The sequence below is a fragment of the Oncorhynchus masou genome, chromosome 1, assembly GCF_036934945.1.
Source record: "Oncorhynchus masou masou isolate Uvic2021 chromosome 1, UVic_Omas_1.1, whole genome shotgun sequence".
Classification (NCBI taxonomy): Eukaryota; Metazoa; Chordata; class Actinopteri; order Salmoniformes; family Salmonidae; genus Oncorhynchus; species Oncorhynchus masou.
Window position 1 is genome coordinate 56,755,707 of NC_088212.1, and position 13,722 is coordinate 56,769,428.

Genomic DNA, 13,722 nt, shown 5'->3' on the forward strand with positions numbered 1-13,722 from the left:
GTGCTTCTATGGCATCAGTTGGTTGAAGCAAGTTCAGTTGGCAGCTTGGCACCACCGTCTTTGCAGATGTCATTCCAGCAAGGTTTTAGCCTACATCAGGGACCATATGCATCAAGCATCTCAAGAGTAGGAGTGCCGATTTAGGGTTAGTTTTATTTTCTACCTCGTAAAAGGATGCTATATGAATACGGGTACAGGGCTATTCAATTCCAGCCTTTTCCCTGACAGTTAATAATTGATTGACCAGGTAGCCCAGTAACTGTCTGCAGATAAGTCATAATAATTATAGCCAAGTACTTCTCATAGCCCGAACACAGCTTATTATGGTTCCGTTGGAACCCTGAGGTCTCCTCACACCATCCCAAAATGCACATTGACTACAAATACGCTCGGGCTTTGCCAAATAAATCCTTCGCCCCTTTATTATGCCTTGAAACAAACGTGTCCCCATAGTCAAGAGTGAGTTAAGATAAGAATTCAACTCCAGGAGACAATGCCGAAGTTAATATAGTACATTTTAGTGGTAATTTAGCACAAATGACCATTACTGCTCTCAGTGACCTTAAGTCACTAAAAATGATTCATTTTTACATTTGTCATTTAGTAGATGCTCTTATCCAGAACGACTTACATTAATTAGTGAGTGCATACATTTCTTAATAGAATGTAATTGTTGAAATGTACATTTATTTTGAAATTACACTGGTGTAAGACTTGACATGTTTTAAAACCCCAAAACCAACTGAATTTAATGAATATCAATCAGTGGAAAGACAAGAGACCTCTGTGCACCATTGATGAAATACAAAGACCCGAACGCAGAGGTACACAGTACTAAAGCAACCTTTATTTGGAGAAACGGCAGACAAAACAGCTAATGTATCATTTTCCACCCGTTCCTTCCTTCTCTTTTACTCATGTTCTCTCCAGACTTCAATCATTCCTACTTTAGTGGATCCCTGTCAAATCCACAAGTCATCTCTCCCCGTCCTTGCACTGCAGTGATCTGGCCACCCCCATCCTCCCTCTCTTCCATAACTTATGCCTTTCTGACCAGTCCCTTTGCTCATCATCCTCGTTATGGTTGACAGGCCATTTTGTTTATCCAAGCACCTGTGAAGAATCGAGGTGGCCCGTCTGGGATCAGATTAAAAAAAAAAAAAAAAACAAACTGTCAACTCATTTGAAGTCTGAAGGACAGTCATGCAAACACCTTTTTATTTATAAGTATTTACAGAGCCCTAGCCACCCCTCCCCCAGTTCCCTCCCTCCACCCCACCGTAATGGTCGGGTTCTGGGTGGGAGGGGCTAGTGGATCCTTGTCAGCTCCTCCACAATCTTTATGACCTCGTCCACGGTGGCCTCGCGCTTCATGCCGCTGCCGTCGTCAATCTGAAACGCAGAAGGGGGTGTTATGTCAGCTCACTGTTCCAGCAGTTTGGATTGGCCCGCACAGCTGTGGTACCTTTCTTAAGTGTCACTGCAGTCCAAAAAGTGTGAGCAAGCTAGTGTGTGAGAGCGAGTGAATGAGTGTGCTTCAGAGAGCGTGCATGTGTGTTGGTACCTGTAGCGTGCTGACCACCTCCTGCATCTTGGCGCGGCCCAGGTCCAGGAAGCTCTCGATGAGGTCCCCGTCAATGAAGCCCGTGGCCTGCTCAGTCTTACGCTCTGTATGGAAGGACCTCCAGGTGCCACCAAGTCAAGGAAGACAAACACACACCTACACACATACCCCTACAGCAAAGTCACTCCTCTTACAGGAAACTCTGTCCTTTTGAGGACTGGAAGCTGCATTTACTCATAGAATGTTCACTAAAATATGAGCACATGCACTGCTATCGAGATCAGATGAGTTCAGGGTGAAATGGCCACAAGCTTATTTTTTTACCCCATTTTCTCTCCAAATTACAATCTTTGGCTCATCGCTGCAACTCCCAAATAGGCTCGGGAGAGGTGAATGTTGAGTCATGCGTCCTCCAAAACATTACCTGCCTGGCTGTGCCACTTACCACACTGCTCGCTTAAACCGTAAGTCAGCTGCACCAATGGGTCGGAGGAAACGCTGTTCGACTGATAACCGAATTCCGTTTGCATGTGCCGGCCCTGCCACAAGTAGTCACTACAGCGCGACGAGTCATGGAAAGCCCCCTGCCAACCCCCCCTATCTCTGAGCCAATTGCGCCAATGGCTCCCGGTCAAGACCGGCTGTGACACAGCCTGGGATCTAACCTTTTGACCACTGCGCCACTCAGGACTGCCTGGTATTGTGACGCAATCATTTCCATGGTAATGTAGATTCAATTTATGTTAACCGATGTGGTTCATGCAATTGGAATGTATTTTTTTCTAATGTCAGTTGAATCAGCAAATCACAGCACATATTGATGGGTAGACTTCCTGCTTTGCGCCTTGCAATGGACCCAAATCCACCCATTATGCCATCATTGACTTGTATTGGGACATCTGTTCTAGTCATTCTATTTTTATGGCAGCACATGCAGTCAGGAGTGGAGGAGGTTATTACAGTGACCGCGGTCATTTGGCTGGCCAATTACCGTTATCCAAAATTCCATGACAGTCACAACCGTATTGATTCTTCCCTGTGACTCCCCCTGTAATCAACCACCGTCCCGTCCCATCTTATATGTCCACGTGAACCCCCACCCCACACCAAAAGGAAAGGATATAAGCTGTGCTCGATCTTGCCCACGCTCTTGATGACCTTGTTGAGTCGGTTCTGCAGGTCCAGCAGCAGGCTATACCAGCCCTCGGACAGAGAGGTCACAAGACCTAGAGACATAAGACAGATGGCATGTCATTTATAGGAGAATAGAAAAAGGAGAACCGAAATGGATGAGCTATGCAGAGCAGTATGCTCGCCACTCATACCTCGTGAAGGAGAAAAGATGAAAGCTGAGAGGGAATTGGAGTGTGGGTTGTCTGAGGGAAGGTGTAACAATTTTCTCTCTCCAATTTGTGCCTTCCGAACATGATGTCCACAAACACAAATGTGTTGTGTAGCTTTTTGCAGGGGACTAATACATTTTCACTACTTTAAAAAGAGCCTGTATATATTTTTGCTTCATTGCTCATTAGCAGTCAACCCAGGAATGACCAGTGGTGCTTACTCAGAGAAAGGGTTCTCTTACCAGGAAAAGCTTTCAGCAGAATTGTGAAGGTGCCTCAGTGAAATAATAGTAATGGCAGAACTCACTGAACATTCAAAGCATCATTCCCCTTTCTTTATTAACACCGCTACGAAAGAAATGGAGAAAAGAATGTGACTTTGATTTTGGACGGTCACTTGGAAATTACTTTCATCCCCTCTCCACTGCTCCCCACCTCTCACCTCTCATATGTAGTTGAGGAAAATCTGTAGAGCAGACCGCTACACTAACAGTACATAGGCTAAAAAAAAAGAAAGACACGAGGGCATTCGGGACCTTGAAACCGGCATCAGTACTAGTTCAGTAGGCACCAGAAAAACAACATTTTGAAACCCAAGTGCTGCTACAGAAGCAAGAACACAGATCTCTTGCGGTCATAAAATGTTTTGTGCTACTGCATGCTCTACGACCCTGGCGTGTATTCATTACCGCAAACAAACCATAGAAAAACATTTTGCAACAGGAAAAAAAATAAGCGTTTCTTATTTTGACAAATTCAGGTTAGGCCCTCCCTGTTTCGTCTCATTTGTTTTCTAGTGAATACGCCCCTGGCGTGTGGCAGTGGGGGCCATTACCGATCATGCCGTTGACGGTGCCAAAGAGGACGGAGCCCTGCGTGGGGGTGGAGCTCTCGCCCAGGTTCTGCAGCACCAGTGACCCATGGGAGAAGACATTGACAAACTCCCCCAGGTGGAACACGCCCACCTCCTGCAGGTGTTGTCGCTCCTCGTCTGTAGTGGCCGCGCTGCCAAGGGAAAGAGGAAGGGAGAGAGCTCAACTTCTATTTTGGTCCAAATTATTTAATGCTTTGGCAATGTGTACCCATTTATTTAGTTCTAAAAAAGGCTACATTTCAGAGATGGCACAAAAAGTTTATTTTTGATTCTAATCATTGTACCTATCTATTTATACATTTCTGCTTTGGAAATGTGTGCCCATTTATTATAATTGAGAGAAAGCGGCAGGGATAAAGCGAACGATACAGAGGCAGGCAGAAAAATAACTGGGAAAAGCAATAGATGTAGATGACAGGTAACAAGCGCGTGAGGGAAGAGTTAGTGAGAAATAAGAAAGGTACAGTGATAGAATGCAAATTTGATGACTGCAGACAAAAGAGCACAGGAGGAAGGACGAGAAGAGAGAAACGGTGGCATCAACAAACATCAGAGAGAAGGATAAAGGTCAACGGGAATTCAGTGATCATGGATGATTAAGTCGACGGCTTATGGAGGACGGCGGTCAGAGTGCGAGGACGTCTGGGCCGGGCTCCATCTCATTTAGTCCTTCAGCGATTCTATGCATACTATTTATTTGCCTCCTTCCAAGGTGAGAGGATTCTAGAAAGAGGTCAGATTCCACCTCACCTGTCTTTTTGACAAACAAAGAGGTTGAAGGCATTCTCCGCCCCCAGGAAGTTGTCATCGTCCAGGATCTCCACAGCACTCATCCAGTTGGGATTGAAGTCACGGGCGATCTGAGAAGAGTGACAGGGGAAAAGCAGGCGTATCACCAGTGGCTCAAATCCATTCAATAAACTTTATTAAGCCAAGAGGTGCAATTATTGATAAACAATGGTTCCAACTCATCACTCAAGTTTCTATTCATTGGAAGTGTTTGGTGTTGAATCCTCCTCGATATAGCCCATGAGAAATGAGTGCGACAAAATAAAAGCATTCAAATCTATATTTTGGAGAATGCTGTATTCCAAAGAGGAACCACCCATGATGAAAAAACCTGTATATGAGCAAAACCAAAACAAATCGTCATTTAGACCTTATAAAGGTCTACCAGTCTGCGTTCCAATTCTACACCCTCCTCGAAGTGTGGCACTGAGCACATCCCCCATCCTCTTAGGGGAAAAGGGTGGAGAATTGGAACACTGGCAGGGCCTCTCTTAGTATCATTCCTTACCTCCTCAAAGTTGCCCTCCATGGGTTTATAGGCCAGCAGCAGTACAGACCTCATCAGGTCTCCCACCAGGATGAAGTCTCCTTTGGTCTTTAAGTAGAGTGCCATGATGTTGTTGTAGTGGTTACACTCTGTCCTCAGCTCCTTCTCGGCAGTCCACTCGTACAGACGCACCTGGGGCGGGCGCACATTGATGATGCGTTGATAGACATACACAATTGTTGAGGAGTTTTGGAGTAACAAGGACTCGAAAGCACCAGGTTTTTTTTGTAGGAGACATGTTTATCACGCAATTACAAGAAATACTCCCGTCAATGTTCCTTCCGATTCCAACGTTCCATTTGAAAGAACACTACTGGATAAAGTTCAAATCAACTAAATTCTCTGTAGTTCAAGTTTATCCCTAACACTCATTCCGTATGGTTGTGAGTCCGATAACTACAGTTTCACTGTGGCAGTCATTATGGCCATTGTACTGATGCACGGTCCATTGTACGGTGTACGGTCCATTGTAGAGGAAGCACTGACTTTGACAAGGCAGCAACACAAGGCAGCAACACAAAGGTTCTCTTTTTTTTTTAAAAACAAATTTTAAAGTCAGGATTGAGAAATAAGACTTAGCCTGCGGAATGCCTCCTTTCATTTATTTTTTATGCCAAGTACCATAGGGCGAAAGTACTCGACTCTCTTAAATCAAATATTCCCTTAGTGATGAATTAACGGCAATGGAGAGACAAAAGTGAATTTAAGTTAATTTAAGTGGATGTAAAAATGTCCCTTCTTGTGAGTATCTACAACTATAGCTTGTAAAAATAGGAGCTGGCTTAAAAAAATAAAAATCTACTTTTTAAACCAAAAGTACTCACTGTGCTGTTGATGCTGGCCAGTAGTTTGCCATTGAACTCCACCATGGAGTAGACGGCTCCCTTCACCTCCTTCTCTGCAACCGTCTGCAGCTTACCTACACAGAAGAAGAGAAATAACACAGGCTGGGTCAGGGCTGGTGTTACAGTAGCCTGAAATCCAAACTGATATGTTTAATTTAACTGTTTGTTTCACTGTGAAAGAATGGTGAAACCCAGCTTAATTGGTTTGGATTCCAGGCAGTTCTTTTAAACAAATGGTGAATTGCAGCACACCAGTTTGGTTTTCAGGCTAGTGTTATAGCTCTCTGATACAGTATTCACAGCATCTGTTCACTCGGGAGTCATTCATCTTCACGACAGATGATTATCGATAGGAAGGTGCTATCAGGCACTGTCAAGGGAGGAAGAGGCATGGAAAGGTGAGCGAGAAAGAGAGATACAAAGATGAGGGGAAGAAAGAGACGGTAGAAGAAAGTGTGAGAAAGAGTACGAGCAAAAAAACAGGAGGATAAGAAAGAGGGGGGTGAAAAAAACAGGAGAAGAATGAAGGGAAAGAGTGAGCGAGAACAATGAGAATGGAAGAAAGAAAACGTTTGTCCTAACCGTCAGTGTAGTGGAAGACAATGATGCGGCCTTGCTTGGGCTCCGCCTCCTCTGGGTAGACCATCGCTGTGCCAACGATAAAGTAGACCGCGGGGTCCCTGCCCAGGCGGCAGGACACCATGCTGAGGGCGTACTCACTCTGGAGGAACTGGTGGGCATGGAGCACTGTGAGAATGAACACACGTGAAAAAAAAAAAATCACAGTATTGAGGACAAATCACCACAAAAAAGGTATGATTTTTGTGTACTCCTCAAGAGTACAACCATCAGCTTACCAATCACCAGTAACAGATCACATTAATTCACTTCAAATTGACAAATATTCTCCTTAATCAAGACGGTTTTAAGGGGGAACTTACCTTCGAAGGTGTGTTGGTCAACCACCAGGAGGCTGTGCACCTCCACCTCCTCCCCGAAGGAGGTCTCGTGTGGGGAGGTGCTGCTGGGGAACAGCTTACTGGAGCTCACACTGCTAGACAGAGCCTGGGGAGAGGTAGGGAGAGGGGGAGATATGGTAACCCAGACTATGAACCACCACAAGGCTAGGGGAAAAGTGTTCTTGTAAATAATATTCTTTTTCTCCTTTCTTATCTTTAGTCATTATGTGCATTAAACCTAGACTAAACTAAGTCATCTGGACACCTTGTCAGCCAAGCGATGTGCATCAGTAGCATTCAAGGCACCCCCAGAAAACATAATTGCACTAAACCTGCTAAATGAAATACAGTAACTCTAGATGCTGATGCTTTAGCTCATATAGAGCGAAGTTTACAGAAATTTCCTGACTGTTCTTTCACAAAACACGCAGTTGCACTTAAGTCACGATGCGGCATGAAAACCGTTGAATACGGAAAACAAGGCTCGGGGCCCATATTCAAAAGGTCTTGATCAGCACTCCTTGCTGAGAATACTTATGAATACGGGCACAGAATAGGAGATCCTGGCAGTGGTACAGTGAAATGCCACATGGTGTGCAGCTACCTGAGTGCTCGCGCTGGGGCGCACTGCTGCAGTGGTCCCACTGGCGTCCTGCATCTCCACGCGGCTGGACAGCACCCCGAAACACTGAGACACTTCCTGGTAACAGATTCTCCTGAGAGAGGGAGAGAGCGAGAAGGGAGAATAAAGTGGAGAGATTGAAGGGGGGAGTGAGAGAGTGAGAAAGAGGAAAGAGTCAAAAGAAACAAATAAATGTGTCGCTCTTGATTTATCTGAGGGTAAATCCATTGGGTAGATATACTTCTACTCTGTTGAACTATTTCTATTGGTGTTGTTCCCTCTTACCTGGGAGACTCGTAAAGGGGAACCGTGCGAATGTGGAGCTTCTGAATCTCGTCGATGGTCCCGATGGTGAGAGTGCTGTTGTTGGCCAGAGCCAGACTGTCAAAGACACAGAAACACAGGTTACAACCTCACCCCAACAACAGATAAGTTGCATATTACTTCGAGCTTTGTAATCATTAATGTCCTTTCTTCCTTGAATGATGAAAAACAACCACAACGGACTTCTTAGTCTCCTCTTGCACTGGTCTGAAAACACAGGACAGGTGACGGGGGGGGGTCCGTTTAAACCTGTTCAAATCGTCTCACATCAGTCCAAATGGAGAAGACGTGCTAAGGATGCCACTTTGGACTATTGAGACGCGCGTGACTGACTAACCTGTCGGGGTAGCCCTCGGAGTTGAGCGGACACATGTAGTTGACCTCCTTGAGGTTGACATTGGAGAAGACCAGCTTGTGGTTGGAGGAGTAGATGACGGTGGGCCGGTCGGAGCAGGCAAACACGTTGGAGGTGGACAGGGAGCGGAAGGTCCTCAGCACCGTGGGCTGGGTGCCCAAAGTCACCTTCTTCCGCTCGCTCAGCACGCCTGTTGGCAACACAACAGGGTCAATGCCAACCGTTTAACAATAAGTTCGCCAACCTGCCTGGATTAAGCGCACGTTCAATTCAGTCTATTCAGGAGATAAGCGGCAATTCCAATCCAAAACCTTTTCCATTTTCAATATACACTGAGTGTCAATATCATTAGGAACACCTGCTCTTTCCATGACATACACTGACCAGGTGAATCCCTTACTGTTAAATCAGTGTACATGAAGGGGAATGTGTATTTGCGCCATTCAGATGGTGAATGGGGCCGACAAAATATTTCAGTGCCTTTGAATGGGGTATGGCAGTAGGTGCCAGGCACACCGGTTTGAGTGTGTCAAGAACAGAAACACTGCAGAGTTTTTCCACACTCAACAGTTTCCCGTGTGTATCAAGAATGGACATCCAGCCAACTTGACAACTGTGGGAAGCATTGGAGTCAACCTAGGCGAGCATCCCTATGGAACGCTTTTTACACCTTGTAGTCCTGACCAATTGAGGCTGTTCTGAGGGCATAAGGGGCTGCAACTCAATATTAGGGAGGTGTTCCTCATGTTTTGTACACTCATTGTATTTCCAATGAAGAGTTTGACATGTGGGTTGAAACAGAATCGAATTGCAGCTGTTAAGACAATGAACAGGCCCATTTGACATATCTTAACCTAATTTGTTCTATCAATAAATTACATGATGGTGCAGTTAAACCGTCTGGAATGTTTATTCAAATGTGACTCAATCAAAAGGCAACAGCAGTATGTGTTGCTCCAGCAGCCTGACCTGTAGTCAGGTCCAGGCCGAAGTAGAAGAGCGCTCCGTCTCCCAGGGCACACAGCAGGTAGTAGCCGCCCTCGAACGTCGTCATCAGGATGGAGCGCGGGATAATTTCTACACACACACACAGACACACACAAACGCGTCAAATGTGTGAAAAGCTTTGGAATAGCAGCAGAATTCCACTGTCAAAACAACTCTATTATTCATCCCCCGAGGTGCAATTAAGAAAAGTATTGACAGCTAGGTCACATAACAGCTTCCACATGGTTGTGCAACATTGCAAATGGATCTAGGATGTGTGGAAGCAGCAAGAGTGCTTCTGTCCCTTAGGATTCCCTCCACTTTCATGGACAAGTTACACAGGCTTTGAATAGGAGGGGTTTATAAACACATCCAAAAATAATGATAACAGGAGGACACAAAGAGAATGTCCAATACAGATTTTTTTTTTGCAGCTTCCAATCATATTTTTAAAAATAAAATGTTTGATTTTACAGAAGCTTTACTAAAAGAACACGTTGTGCAACAAAACAGTGGGCGGACATTAAAGGGATGGGCATTTGAAAGTATGTCTATGTTCGAGTACACTGGAAAAAAAAAAAATATATATATATATATATATTTGAATTTTACCCCCTTTTTCTCCCCAATTTCGTGGTATCCAATTGTTTAGTAGCTACTATCTTGTCTCATCGCTATAACTCCCGTACGGGCTCGGGAGAGACTTGCCTAGTTAAATAAAGGTAAAATAAAAATAAAAAATGAACACAGCCATCCAACCCGGAAGCCAGCCGCACCAATGTGTCGGAGGAAACCTTGTGCACCTGGCAACCTTGGTTAGCGCGCACTGCGCCCAGCCCGCCACAGGGGTCGCTGGTGCGCGATGAGACAAGGATTTCCTTACCGGCCAAAACCTCCCTAACCCGGGCGACGCCAGGCCAATTGTGCGTCGCCCCACGGACCTCCCGGTCGCGGCCGGTTACGACAGAGCCTGGGTCGCGAACCCAGAGTCTCTGGTGGCCCTTAACCACTGCACCACCCGGAAGGCCCACTGGAAAATAATTTAGCATACTCGAATACTCGCATGTTAGCGTGAAATGGGGGCTGCGATAACAGTTTCTCCAATTACGGTTTGTTCTGATACTCAACTAAAAACTAAGCTAATATTTTCACTGACAGACTCCAAACAAACACTTTGTCAGTGCTTATATACATTTTACATGCTAAATAGTTGCATTTATAAAAATATTGCCGATTAAAAGTCACCGTATACAAAACCTTGAACCGAGTACTTGTGCCCATCCCCAGCGGAAATGAGCTTTTTCTCAAAGTTACACAGACTTACCTGGCTACACAAAGGTTCAAATCAGTTGCTCCATCTATCTATCCAGCCATCACCACCTGGACTCAGGGTGGGACCTGGACCTGGACTCCCTTTAGTACACTTGAATCTCCACCCCCTCTCACCTCCTCCGAGCATCTCCTTGTGCAGGGCGGTGAAGCAGGACAGCTTGAGGACCCGTGCCGATATGTCCGTCCACAGGCCCACGGCGCAGAGGGGCGACTCTCCACCCTCCCCCAGGGGCGTGATGTCGAGGCAGGCCACCTCATGCTCCATTTCCACCGTGCTGAGGGGGGACAGACAGAACAGCATGAGATTTAATAAAACATTTATCCAATTATATATATATATATAAAAAAAAATAATTTAATACTAAAAACTATAGAACACATTTGATACATATGTATTTCGTTTTTTTTTTATATGAACAACTTAACAGACGCACACAAACAATGACTACAACTCACCTGCCCAGACTGGCATGCTCACACCCCCATTCCTAGTGTCTGCATTATTGTTTGCCACAGCGCCTTAAATTCTCCCAATTTGTTTTTCCTTGGTCGCCCATGCCATTCCATGCCATTTCGATACTTCCATTGTGTTAATGTTGACGGACTGATTTATTTACACGTGTTTAGTATAGGTATTTTTCAAGATGAGTGAAGAGAATCCTCCAACCCATTGGGTATGTCACTACACCCCAATATGGGAATTGGATTTATAAAGTGCATTTAAAGGTGCTCAAAGCACTTTATGTTGTGTAGCCAAGATTTACTTAATTGATATATGTTTTGCCCCAGTCAGGGGGTGTGTGTTGGTACAGCCCACTCTCAAAAAGGCACAGCTTTTGCTACAGCTGAGCATCAACAGTCACTTAAACAGTGTTTACTGAACCAGACCACATTAGTAGAGCGTTCCTTGAAGAGCAGTGTAAGACAAGTTCAGGCATGGTGATGGCCTGTAGAGCTGACTCCAACTGGGTTCAAAGTGGTGTGTGTATGTGTGCATTCGGAAAGTATTCAGACATTTACATTTACATTTAAGTCATTTAGCAGACGCTCTTATCCAGAGCGACTTACAAATTACAGACCCCTTCACTTTTCCCACATCATGCTACATTAACAACCTTATTCTAAAATGGATCAAATGGTTTGTTTCCCCTCAACCAATCTACAAATAATACCCTATAATGACAAAGCAAAAACAAGTTTTTAGAAATGTTGGCAAATGTATCATTTAAAAAAAACTGAAATATCACATCTTCATAAGTATTCAGACCCTTTACTCAGTACTTTGTTGAAGCCCCTTTGGCAGGGATTACAGTTTCAAGTCTTCTTGGGTATGACACCACAAGCTTGGCACACGTGTATTTGGGGAGTTCCTCCCATTCTTCTCAGCACATCCTCTCAAGCCCTGTCAAGTTGGGTGGGGAGCGTCGCTGCACAGCTATTTTCAGGCCTCTCCAGAGATGTTTGATCTGGTTCAAGTCTAGGCTCTGGCAAGGCCACTCAAGGACATTGAGACTTGTCCTGAAGCCACTCCTGTGTTGTCTTGGCTGTGCGCTTAGGATCGTTGTCCTGTTGGAAGGTGAACATTCGCCACAGCCTAAGGTCCTGAGCACACTGGAGCAGGTTTTAATCAAGGATCTCTGTACTTTGCTCCGTTCATCTTTCCCTCGATCCTGACTAGCCTCCCAGTCCCTGCCGCTGAAAAAAATACCCACAGCATATGCTGCCATGTGTGAATGTTCCTGAGTGGCCAAGTTAGTTGACTTAAATTCACTTAATTTATGGCAAGATCTGAACATGTTTGTCTAATAACCAATCTGACAGAGCTTGAATAATTTAGAAAATATTAAAATGGGTAGATGTTTCTCAATCCAGGCATGCAAAACTCTTAGACTTACCCAGACAAACTCACAGCTATAATCCTTGCCAAAAGGTGCTTCTACAAACTATCGACTCAGGGGTGTAAATTACTTTTACTGACTTATAGTTCATTTTCAATAAATTATACAAAAATGTTTTTACTGTCATTATGGGGTATTGTGTGTCAATTTACACACAATATCCAATAAATTGTATCCATTTTAAATTCCGGCTGTAACAACAGAATGTGGAAAAAGTCAAGTGGTATGAACACTTTCTGAAGGAACTGTGTTTGTCATTTCTTCTGTTGATGTAACTTTTTTATTCATACTTAAAGCTACAATTCAGTTGGCCTGGGGCTCACCACGTCTCAGGTGGTGTTTAACAACACTGTAAATAAAGTTGAACTGGATTTGAGTTGCGTGTACCTGATCTGTTTGAGTTCCCCAGAGAGGATCTGGAGATAGTAGAGGGCGCGGCCCACGGCCAGCACCACCTGGGAGGAGTTACATGCGGCCACGCTGATGTTCCGGCCCAGTGGCTCCTTCCACTCAGACACCAGGGCCTTGCTGTCCTGCATTACCAGACGCACACCGCCCGACGTGATCTGAATCACACACACACACACACACAGTACATAAATATATTGGCACCGTCGCACAATGCAGTGTTTGAACACTTTTAGTGTTCACATGTGTATTTGTTTGATTCACAACTGCACATAAAAATACATTTAGTTTAAGGCAAGTGATTCTTGTTCATGTGCAATTTATCTCACCTGTTGTAAGTGTCAGGTGCCCACCGGATAAAAACAACCATTAAACATCAGTTTTGCAGAGGAAAAGATATTCTGCTCCATTGACAAAGTGCAAGCGTGTGTGTACATGTGTGTGGCACAGGTGTGTGTGTCTGTGTGTCTGTGTGGCAGATGCACATGATGGCACAGTGACTGTCTGATGAGGAACAGGCCGTAGTGAGATAGGTTATAGGCCTACATCACGGCCTGGATAGAAGCAGTCTACAGTCTTCAGAACGGGATAACAATTGCTTTATTTTGCCTCAAAATAGAACAATAAAATTAATTTTTTGTCACCTCTCTTATAAAGCTGTGATTTATAAGAGGCTGAGGCTGTAGACTTTCATTCTTGAAAGCCACTAACATTAGGACAACACCTACGTAGGCTTGAATATTTGGGAAATAAGCTACGGTTCATAACTAACCATATCTTAAAGCTATTACGATAGGCCTAGTAGGAGGATTATTGGCCATTTGGTTTTCAACCTCGCATGGAGGGATTTTTACAGCCAGCATGGATCCCCAAAT

General features: G+C 44.7%; 1 protein-coding gene and 1 pseudogene across 2 annotated transcripts in view; both read right to left on the reverse strand.

Moving 5' to 3' along the window:
- Positions 1–825: 825 nt before the first annotated feature.
- The window catches only part of LOC135546551 (DNA damage-binding protein 1-like), a 28,054-nt gene continuing 15,157 nt past the window's right edge, over positions 826–13,722 (reverse strand). Inside the window, exons 12-27 of one of the 2 annotated variants that reach the window (XM_064975082.1) lie at positions 12,827–13,005; positions 10,656–10,816; positions 9,192–9,299; positions 8,205–8,412; positions 7,829–7,924; positions 7,526–7,637; positions 6,904–7,027; positions 6,545–6,709; positions 5,942–6,036; positions 5,079–5,249; positions 4,532–4,641; positions 3,743–3,912; positions 2,688–2,790; positions 1,565–1,688; positions 1,280–1,392; positions 826–1,137 (exon numbers count right to left, since the gene is read on the reverse strand). In XM_064975082.1, coding sequence (XP_064831154.1) covers positions 1,309–1,392; positions 1,565–1,688; positions 2,688–2,790; positions 3,743–3,912; positions 4,532–4,641; positions 5,079–5,249; positions 5,942–6,036; positions 6,545–6,709; positions 6,904–7,027; positions 7,526–7,637; positions 7,829–7,924; positions 8,205–8,412; positions 9,192–9,299; positions 10,656–10,816; positions 12,827–13,005 — 2,010 coding nt within the window. In that variant the 3' untranslated portion in view covers positions 826–1,137; positions 1,280–1,308. Of the gene's footprint in view, positions 1,393–1,564; positions 1,689–2,687; positions 2,791–3,742; positions 3,913–4,531; positions 4,642–5,078; positions 5,250–5,941; positions 6,037–6,544; positions 6,710–6,903; positions 7,028–7,525; positions 7,638–7,828; positions 7,925–8,204; positions 8,413–9,191; positions 9,300–10,655; positions 10,817–12,826; positions 13,006–13,722 lie in introns of both variants that reach the window. The other variant, XM_064975074.1, reaches the window with a different exon arrangement.
- LOC135551734 (small nucleolar RNA SNORA5) lies at positions 5,454–5,618 on the reverse strand (annotated as a pseudogene).